We start from the raw sequence: 10,858 nt of genomic DNA on the forward strand, positions 1-10,858 counted from the left end.
AAACTCATGCTACTTCTCTCCCCGCTTCTAGTTATTTTCCCATTATTCTCAGGTCATATTTATCTTTCTAAGTACTGTAGATATTTAGCTATGTGCCACAAGAGAATAGAACATTTTAATGGATCCCCAAAACACTACAAAAGGAACAGAATCTAGATTTTGGTATTTCAGACCTCATTATACTGCACTATTACAAATTTTCCTCTGATTTCAGTCTATGCAACTATTGTATGTAAAGAGACACCTCATACTCTCAGGATTATTTCAAAGATCAGGGTGATATTCATGGATGAGAGTTATGGCTTTTTATTGTATTTCTTTTGTTGTCCATTAATCTGGAATTACCTCTGGGTGGTAACTGTGACTGGACATTTTTTATGATTGCCATCACTGCCTACCTTCTTGTCTATAAATAAGAACTCTTGTTCCTAATACTTCTTTGCCTTGGGGCAAATATTGTGAGCAATATCCAGTATGCATTCTTAGAGAACTGGGAAAGGATGTTCACATATTCATTCATTCTTCCATACAATTTTTATAGATCATCCCCTTCATGTTAGGCTTAATTGTTTTAAGTGCCTCAGAAGTAGACAAAATCTCTTTGACATTATAGCCTTTTATTAAGAATTATGTTTGATATGTACAAAAGAAGATATTCTAAACTAATATATAGAATTTCATCTAGCGACAGAAAGTACAAAGAATCCTGTATATTGGACAGGTTTTCCTACTTTTCCATTTGGAGGGTGCCTAAGATGACAAGAATAAAATGTGTGCAAATCTGGAGCACAGATGGGATGAAGGAAGAACAGAGACTAACGCATCAGGAGGACTGAGTGGGACAGAATATGGGAGGATATAATAAATGGGGGAAGTTTGGGAGAGATAACTAACATTAAAACCTTTGAGAAAGTTGTGTGTATGCCTTCTTCTGTATAAACATCTTAAGATATAGTCTTGTATAAAAAAAGAACTAAATGTAGTTACTTTCTAATTTGGAGACAACAATCCTCCTAAACTCCTGACGCTATCAAATAAATTTGAAATTCAGGAATGGGTTACCTGTTTGGAGTTGTATGCTAGTTGTGTCCTGAAGAATCCTCCAATATTACAGGCAATTGCTACTGCCCTTGATTATGCCCGTAACTTGATGGTGCGGTCCTTTTGCTGAAGATACCATATATTCAAGTCAAAACATGGGGAAATGAAGCTCTTATCTGACAAGAAGCTTCATCCCTATTTTCTAGTTTGATAGCACTTACAATGTAGACATGCTGTCAAAGACAAATAGAAATAATCAATTTTATGTAGCTGTGGATCCTAAGATCCACAATAATTGCTGACCTGGCAGAATATACCCTTGGTTGTTGCATTGGTGCAAGTGTTCTGTGAGTGAGCAAGCACTCTCTGATTGGATTTCAGACTGCTCTACTGATAGAACTCATTTAGCATAATTCTTAGGGCAAGCTACTTGAGACTAGATAGTCATAGTCCCCCAGGGAAGTACATATGGCTGTTTTTCTGCCACGAATATTAAACTGATTGCTAAAAAATTTCCATAATAAATTATTCCCATAGATTAGTGCATTCTTAACTTTCATCAGAGATGTGGGGTTTTTTTTGGCATAAATGGTGATTAACACATACATTCATAACCGGGAAATGGGCAGAGAACAAGAGTTTGGGAGTCCTCAGTCTTAGACCTGTACATCATAGCCCTTCTCCCAAGACAAAGGGATCATAGGTAAATTAGGGTGGGAAGATTGCAAAAGCCAGAAGTGATAGATAACTACACTGAAATCATGTTTTGAGGCCTCCACATGTTCACTTTTCAAATAAACTCACGTTGGTATCAACAGTATGAAGAAGACCTGTATAAAATTAAACATTACAAAATACAGGCCTTGAGGAAAGATACAGTTATGAATTTCTACTTAGAGGAGAAGAACTACTGTTAGTTGGTAGCTACTGGAAGAAACATAGTCAGTTTCAAGGATGGGGCCCTGGAGAGAATGCTTATAGTCACATAGATATCCCTACATTAATATACGTATTGACAATACTGATTGGACACAGTAGGTTAAACAGTAAGAACAAAAAGGGTGAAATTGTGAGAGTATAGTGATAGGAAGATGGAGGGAGGAACTACAGAGAAAGGATTCAGGGTGACTTTGGTGAAAACACATTGTATATATGTGTAAAATTTTTAAACAATAAATAGAAAACAAAATTGCATACCTCTAATAAGCCAATGTCACTACTGTTGAACTAGTCCCTAAGTACCAAAGCAATAAAGCCTGATCTCTTGGGGAAAATACCTGGGAAAGAAAAACTTTTCAATATTTAATGAGGTCCTGAGATTACAGTCTCATAAAACTCTCTTGAGTCATAATCATTTGGCTCTTTAATACACCAGTAGATGCTATTTAACAACCTCTGGGCTAGAGAAGACAACCTTGGAAAAGTCACAACTGGAAATAATGATCTACTATCATGACTTTATATAATCTCTAGAAATGATGGCTCTGATTTTGCCAGTCCAAAATTAATTTCCCTCATCATCAGAAAGGCAAATGTAGTAACAACAGAAAAGTGTTACACACACACACATACACACACACACACACACTTTTGGGGCTATGCACCTATATAGCTCTTAATGCATTAAGTACTTGCCCATCTGTGAAAGAAAAAAAGACTCAGTGAGGTCACTGATGAGTTTTCCTTGCATAGGGGTAAGTATTGAGTTGAATACATTCTTGTTTTTCTTTCTCCAGAACACCTTGAATCTATGATGTGCCTTGTGTCTTCTTTTCTGAAATAATCGCTGAACCTTAAAGAAGAGGTAGATTTTGATGGTAGAAGCAGAACAGAAATGCAGTAGAACCAAATAGAGTAACTGGTTCCCTGAATATTATTTTCAGAGAAATGACCTTGCACACTTTTATGTTTATTTTTGCACATAAATATCCATGATATGTAGAAAGAAAAAGCACAGAGAAGTGTGAGCTTGAATTGAACATTCAATNAGTTTCTCTCCCCATTCTGCCTCTCAGTCTCATCATGTGGGTTTTCTTGTGAAAGTTGGGATATTATCTTAATATCCCTATTATTCCCATTCTCAGCTATGACTCGAGGAATGGCTTCAGAAAATGACTCTTCTGTGAAGGAGTTCATCCTGCTGGGTTTGACACAACAGCCAGAGCTCCAGCTGCCTCTCTTCTTCCTCTTCTTGGGAATCTATGTGGTCTCCATGGTGGGGAACCTGGGCTTGATTGTTCTGATTATTTTGAACCCTCACCTGCACACCCCCATGTACTATTTTCTCTTCAACCTTTCCTTCACAGATCTCTGCTACTCCTCTGTCATCACACCCAAAATGCTGGTGAGTTTTGTGAAGCAGAACACCATCTCCCATGCTGAGTGCATGACTCAGCTCTTCTTCTTCTGCTTCTTTGTTATAGATGAATGTTACATTTTGACAGCCATGGCCTATGACAGATATGCTGCCATCTGTAAGCCTTTGCTTTACCAGGTAACCATGTCCTATCAGGTCTGCCACTTGATGACGGTGGGTGTGTATGTGATGGGGTTTGTGGGAGCCTTGGCCCATACTTGTAGCATGCTAAGTCTGAGCTTCTGTGATGGCAACGTTATCAATCACTACATGTGTGATATTCCTCCTCTCAGGAAGCTCTCCTGCACAGATACTGCCATTAATGAACTGGTGGTTTTCATTGTTGTGGGTGTCAATGTAACAGTGCCCAGCTTGACTATCTTTATTTCTTACACCTTGATCCTTTCCAACATTCTTGGCATCCATTCCACAGGGGGTAGGTCAAAAGCCTTCAGCACCTGTGGCTCCCATGTTGTAGCTGTTTCTCTTTTCTTTGGAGCCTCAGCATTCATGTATCTTAAGCCTTCTCGTACATCTGGGGATGAAGATAAAGTATCTACCATTTTTTATACCATTGTGGGCCCAATGCTGAATCCTTTCATCTACAGTTTACGGAATAAGGATGTCCACATTGCACTGAGAAAAACTTTGAACAAAAGCATGCTAACCTAAGTAAGAATCTGAATTTGTTATAGAAATATCTCTTAGCACATTTGAAGCATAGGATTGGAGGAGTCACTTATTTACAAGGATATAAAATGCTTTTATAAAAACACAGGATGTGCTGTATTGAATTTATTTTTATAAATCTTGGTACTAAACCAAAATTGAAATGTGAGCCTCTGACATGTGTGACACCTATATGTTCTGAGACTCATGTGCAGGCTGCACTGATTGATAAAGAATAATCAATTCACAAGCTGGCCAAGTTCTGGAAATACAATTGGTCATGATAATGCTTCCAGTGTTGAAAAGTCAGTTGACTGAAGTTTAACATTTAGAAGGTGTGGATGTGTTGAGAAGAGAACCAGGGGATTAAGCTGTTCAAGGTTACAGGTACAAGGAACATGTTTTAAGGAAAGTCAACAATTTGTAGCTCAAAACTGTTAGAAGAATAGACTTGAGATGTCTTAGTGAGGAAATAGTAAGAGTGTGGGATGACAGACTTGTGAAATGGACCAATTTAATCACTGACAAATGTCTCCCTCTGTGATACCATTCCACTGTACCTCATACATGTACAGAATTTTTTTTGTCATTAAAAAATAAAAAGTGCAAAGCTATCACATTTGCATATGTATTTTAATTCTCATTGGGTGTTTAAAGGAAATTAAAGTTTGAAAAATTAACATATAAAAATTTCAAATAGCTGTTTCACCTGTACACCTGATAGAATATATTATGACTAGATATGTGTATATTAAAAATTAGAAATTATGAATATACTATATTTGAGAATATGGTCTAGTAAGTATGAATAAAATTTTGAACACTCTGGAAAGGATATTTCTGAATTTTAAAAATTCACGATTGTGTAATACACAATGAACATGCCAATATTTTGATTTTACTACTGAATATAAAGCAGTTCCTTTTAGTTAGAAGAATAATTGTAAGTATATATGTCGAGCAAACCAGGTAACAAAATAAATCACTGCAAGATATTTGTTAATTTTAACTCTTTGGTGGAAAGTTATGAATCACGTATATCCAAATACTTGCTACAAAAGTTTTTATGTAGCTTAGACAATACATTTGTTAATGAATGCTGTGAGGCTTCACTGTGTGGGACTTGTCTCTTACATAGATGGTCTTAGCTGTATGTCTTCATTTTTTTTTTCTAATTGTGCTTGCTCCCATCTTTCCAGAATTTGGCTGAGGTATCTCTGAAGCTTTTTTCAGTTATTTTTTCATTGTTTCCTCTATGTTTCATTGGAAAGCTACTTTTTTTTGTTCTTATTCCTTAAGTTTATTCAAATTTTGTACATTGTCTCATCTATTGTTCATCCAAATTAGTGCTTTAAAACTAAGACATGAATTTATTTGACATTTATCCTCAAGCATTTAAAGAGCATCAAGAGATATATAGTTTAGTTAATATATTTTATAGTCATTAAAATAGAGTGCAATATGAAACTTTCTGTGTTAAATCAGCCTTGACCGATAAAGATGAAAGTGTCAGGCTTGTAAGGCATCATAGCAAAAGAAATATGAAGTTCTCTATGCCTTAGTTAGAGGTTACCACTTGATATAGTTTTCTGTCATTGAAGTAGAGTGATGTGAGCTAATGCAAATGGAAAAAAAGGAAGAGATGAGACAGCATCATTGTAAAATGGACTTAGAAACTGTCTATAGTCACTCCATGTTTATCCACATGTACATTGGAGGCATAAAATTGAAAGAATTTAATCCTTAAGTCTAGGTATGGTTTGATTGAAAATTTTTCTTGCAAAGATATTTTAGACACTGTATTATAATTCTATTTTAATATAATATTTTAATTCATTTTTGAGAATATCAGACAATGTACTTTTATCATATTCAGCTGAATCTTCCCTTAGGCAGATCCATTCCTTATCTTTCTATCCTCTCCCAATTTCATTTCCTATTTTTGTTTTGTTTTTAAACAATCCACCTAGTTTTATATGTGCAGGACATAAACTCATGGGTGTGGGGTCAACCCTTGAGCATGATCAACCTGACAGGGGTTATATCCTCAAAGAAAACTGATTCTCTTTCCACTAAGAGCTATCACCTAACAATAGTTCCTTGGTTAGTGGTATGGGTTCATGAGTCCCTCTTATTCCGTGTTACTATATCACCCAATAGGTGATATAGAGTAGGTAGAGTCAGTATTGTTAAGCAAGTGGCATTGCTAGGATGCCTATGTAGCAGGCAGTGGCTTTGCACCCATGTTGACACAACAGCACTAATTTGAGTCAGTATATTATCAAAAGGGGGCATGAATTTGAGAGGAAGATGAGTTACATGAAAAAAGATCCGAAGAAGGAATGAGGAAATAGGAGTTGATTTCATCAAATCAGTATATGTAGGTTCATATGTATATATACATACCTATATATTTGTATGACACTCCCAGAGAATATGGGACAACTAACACTAAAGGTTTGCAAGATTCTGAGGATATGGTAAACAACTTTAAGCAAAGAGGCAACTAACAGTGAAGGATTTTTGAAAAAATTTGTGAAACGCTTCTATTGTAGAAGTTTCCTAATTAAAAGGAGTCACCATTTTGGGGGAGACAAAACCCAACAAGACATTATATGGCACTAACTAAAACCTCCAATGCCATGAATGGGTTATATCATGTTAACATGTTGGCCAAAAAAAAATCAAAACAAAAACAAACCAAAGAAAAAGTATTTAACATTTAATATAGAACATATTTTTAATGAGTCATCAAGTCCTTATCACTAGGGACCCCCAGGAATGTCTGTCCTGTAGGAAACATTTCAAGTTTGCCCTAAGGAATTTTTGGTCTCTTAGTAGTTTTCTAGTATCAGGAATAATTCAGATTCATTTGAGAAATTCCTGGATTTATTTTTCTCTTAAATAGAAAAATCTGCAGTGAGAGGTTTCTTTTTTTTTAAATTTTTTATTGAGAAAAAAAAGTTTCCGCCTTCTCCCAGCCTCCCATTTTCCNGATTTGTCATCATTGGCTAATAATGATCTGTTTTTTAAAAGTTATTAAAAATCGTATCAAGGGCTAGGGAAATGGCTAGTATCAAAGGGTATGTATTGTTCTTGCAGAGGATCCAAGTTCAGCTCCTAGGACCCACATGAGGCAGCTCACAACTCTGACACCAGCCCCGGGAGAATCAGCACCCTCTTCTGCCTGAAGCTGCACCTGCAGGCCTATCGCAAATGCCTCTTCTGCCAACACAAATATATACATGTAAATGAAAATAAAAATATGTAAACTAAAAAAAGAAACATGTGTTATATGAATGAAGATAGACAGTTATAAGCAAGAATAAAAGATTTCAGCTATTGGAGAAATAAAATGCAGGTAGTACTAGAGCACAGATGATGTGAAGGCAGAATGGGGACTAATAGAGCTGAAAGGATTGGTACAGGCAGGAGATGTGAGGGCAGAGTAGAGGAAGGAATTTGAGGAGGAATAGCTAGCACTAAAGACCTTTGAGAAACACATGTGTAAATACAGTATAAATGTCCTAACATATTTTCATGTCTAAAATGAGTTTAAGTTGAAAAACCTTGTCATTTGGAGAAAGTGTTTCTACTAGATACCACAGGCTGGCAAATAAAACCTAAAACCAGGAATGAGCTACCTTTTTGGAGTTGTTAGCTGATTGTGTCCCCACAGATCCCCTAATATTACAGGTATATACAGTGCTCTTAATTTTCCCTAAACTTGATGATTCGACCCTATTTCAGAAGACTCCATTATTCAAGTTAGAACAAGGGGAAATGGAGCTTGTGTCTATCTAAAACTAGCTTTTGTATTGGTCTAGCTCTAAAAACATTATATGTTAACATGTGTACTTTTTGAACCTTTTTTATTTTTTGGTGATTTAAAACATAAAAACAATTGATTTAGATCATACAGACCTACATACAATGCCAAACTTTTATCCACTTCTCAAACACACAGACCTGAAAAGAAGGTGTGATAATTTTGCTTGTGTTATATGAAGTCATCACAAATATTAATGTCCCTCACCATGATTCAAAGGCTTGTGAAAACTGAGCCTTTCCTGATAGCTGCCTTTCAACTGTTCTGTGCAGTTAAAGAAATAGCAGGATATAACATTACTGGAAAATTTGCTATGTCTTGTGTAAGAAGTTGAGAGGTGAATCTGGTATTATCCAGCTTTTAAAGTATTCTGCATGTTATTAAAGGAGAACTATAATAATCAATAATCAGGCGTGAATACTAAGAGCTACAGTAAAGGTTGGTCTGGCAGGCCATCCCGACTAGTGTTGGGGAGTAACCAATCACTTTTAGATTGGATATCCGGCTTACTTCACAACCAGTACTCCTTCTTAGCATGGTTCTTGGGGCATGAGAATAGATAGGTCATAAGTCCTAGAGAAGTACCTATGATTATTTCTCTGCTGGGGATATATTATTAAACTGAAAAGCAATAGAATTCCATTATATGTTATACCTATGGATTAATGTATCTCTCAACCTTCATTAGAGGTGCTTCCTTTGGCAGTAGATGATAGTTAACAAAGACATCCAAAGCTGGTCATCAGGTAGACAATAAGGGACTGTGAGTGCTTACTCCTACATGGGACATCCACATTTCTCTCAAGACTCACAGATTATAATGGAAGTGGGAATTAAAAAACTGAAAAAGCCAAAGGTGATAGATGATTAAACTGAAATTACATTTTCAGGGTTAAGCATGTTCACGGCTCAAATACATTCAAAGTGGTTGCAACAGTGAGAAAATATGCTAAGATCAAGCCCACCAAAATCCAAGCATGGAGGGAGGATATGGTCACAACATTCTACCTACAACTGAGGAACTGTTGGTAGATAGTTACTCATATAAACCTAGTAATTTTTCTTCAAGCATGTGCCACTAGAGAAGCCACCTAAACTCACTTAGACACCCCTCCACTCATATACATACTGGCAGTGGAGTGGACTCAGTGGTTTAAAAAAATGTAAGAGAAAAGAAAAGGTGAAGTTGAGAGGGAAGAGTGTCAGTATAATGGGTGAGAATCGTGGAAAAAGAATTAGGATGAATTTGATCAAAACATATTGTGTTTGTATATAAAATTTTAAACAATCACATTGAAAGAAAATGACAATATATACCTCCAATATGCCAATGTCATTATTGTTGAACTAGTTTGTAAGTACTGGAGTGGCAAAGCCAGATCTCTGAGGACAATAACTGGCAATCACAAGCCTTTCAACTTTTATTCAGGTCTCTAAGACTAAAAACTCATAGAAACCTCTTGGGTCATTACTAGGTGGCACTTGTGACATCAAAAGATGCTATTTTCCAACTTCTGAGTGAGAGAGGACATCTGGGGAAAGCTCAAGCCAGAAATCATGGCTTCTTAGAATCTAGAGGAAGGAGATCCTTGGCTTATCCAGTCCAGAATCAATTCCACTTATCACCAAACAGCCCAAATGCTGAGAACAGAAAACAGCATTTTTCTCTCATTATACGCCTGACAATCCATCAGTGTTACCTGTTCTTGCCCCTTTGTGGGAGGAGACAAGAAGAGATAGCAAGGTTAATTGTACGTATTGCAGGGAGAGAGGTAAGTGCTAAACTGAATCAATCTTTTTTCTTTCTTTCTTTCTTTCTTTCTTTCTTTCTTTCTTTCTTTCTTTCTTTCTTTCTTTCTTTCTTTCTTTCTTTCTTTCTTCTTTCTTTGGTTTGGCTTTTTTTTTTTCATCAAAACACATCTGAGCAATCCAGTGAGTCTTTCAGGTGCCTTGTGTCTTCTCTTTTGAAGTGACCATTGAGCCTGAATTGGGATATGGGTTGTCAAGCTAGAAGCAGGACAGAAATGGTTCAGAACCAAAAATGGCCACTGGTGCCTGAATATTATTCCCAAGGAAATGGCCTTTACATATTTATTTTTACTTCTGTACATGAGCTCTTATAAAATGTATAAAACAAATTCACAGAGAAGTGTGAGATTCAATTTATCCTTACATTCCGGTACTTAGTCTCATTTTAATTGGGTAGTTTGGAGAGTGCCTTGAATTTATCCTAATTTTAATATTTTTACTGTTCTCACAGCTATAAACCAAGGAATGGCATCAGAAAATGTCTGTTCTGTGAAGGAGTTTATCCTGCTGGGATTGACACAGAAGCCAGAGCTCCAGATACCTCTCTTCTTCCTCTTCTTGGGAATCTATGTGGTCTCCATGGTGGGGAACCTTGGCATGATTGTTCTGATTATTTTGAACCCTCACCTGCACACACCCATGTACTACTTTCTCTTCAACCTTTCCTTCACAGATCTCTGTTACTCATCTGTCATAACTCCCAAAATGCTGGTGAGTTTTGTGAAGCAGAACACCATCTCCCATGCAGAATGCATGACTCAGCTCTTCTTCTTTGCCTTCTTTGTTATAGATGAATGTTATATTTTGACAGCCATGGCCTATGACAGATATGCTGCCATCTGTAAGCCCTTGCTCTATCAGGTCACCATGTCCTATCAGGTCTGCCACTTAATGACGTTTGGTGTGTATGTGATGGGGTTTGTGGGTTCAATGGCCCACATAGTTTGCATGCTAAATCTGAGCTTCTGTGATGGCAACATCATCAATCACTACATGTGTGATATACCTCCTCTCCTGAAGCTCTCCTGCACAAGTACCTACATCAATGAGCTGGTGGTTTTCATTGTTGTGGGTGTCAATGTAACAGTGCCCAGCCTGACTATCTTTATTTCTTACACCTTGATTCTTTCCAACATCCTTGGCATTCGTTCTGC

At 36.7% G+C, this 10,858-nt stretch overlaps 2 protein-coding genes across 2 annotated transcripts in view; both read left to right on the plus strand.

Moving 5' to 3' along the window:
- The first annotated feature begins 3,127 nt into the window (after positions 1–3,127).
- LOC126490621 (olfactory receptor 145-like) lies at positions 3,128–4,069 on the plus strand. Its single transcript, XM_050125685.1, has one exon. The coding sequence runs from the start codon at positions 3,128–3,130 to the stop codon at positions 4,067–4,069; it is 942 nt and encodes a 313-aa protein (XP_049981642.1).
- A 6,094-nt stretch (positions 4,070–10,163) lies between these two features.
- The window catches only part of LOC126490645 (olfactory receptor 147-like), a 7,997-nt gene continuing 7,302 nt past the window's right edge, over positions 10,164–10,858 (plus strand). Inside the window, exon 1 of the mRNA XM_050125714.1 lies at positions 10,164–10,851. Within this exon, the coding sequence (XP_049981671.1) occupies positions 10,170–10,851 (682 nt within the window). The 5' untranslated portion in view covers positions 10,164–10,169. The remainder of the gene's footprint in view (positions 10,852–10,858) is intronic.

This window comes from Alexandromys fortis, unplaced genomic scaffold (assembly GCF_014885135.2).
Source record: "Alexandromys fortis isolate MF-2015 unplaced genomic scaffold, M_Fortis_MF-2015_v1.1 scaffold_253, whole genome shotgun sequence".
Lineage (NCBI taxonomy): Eukaryota > Metazoa > Chordata > Mammalia > Rodentia > Cricetidae > Alexandromys > Alexandromys fortis.

Coding starts and splice junctions, on each gene's coding strand:
- LOC126490621 (XM_050125685.1), top strand. CDS start 3,128: ATGACTCGAGGAATGGCTTCAGAAAATGACTCTTCTGTGAAGGAGTTC.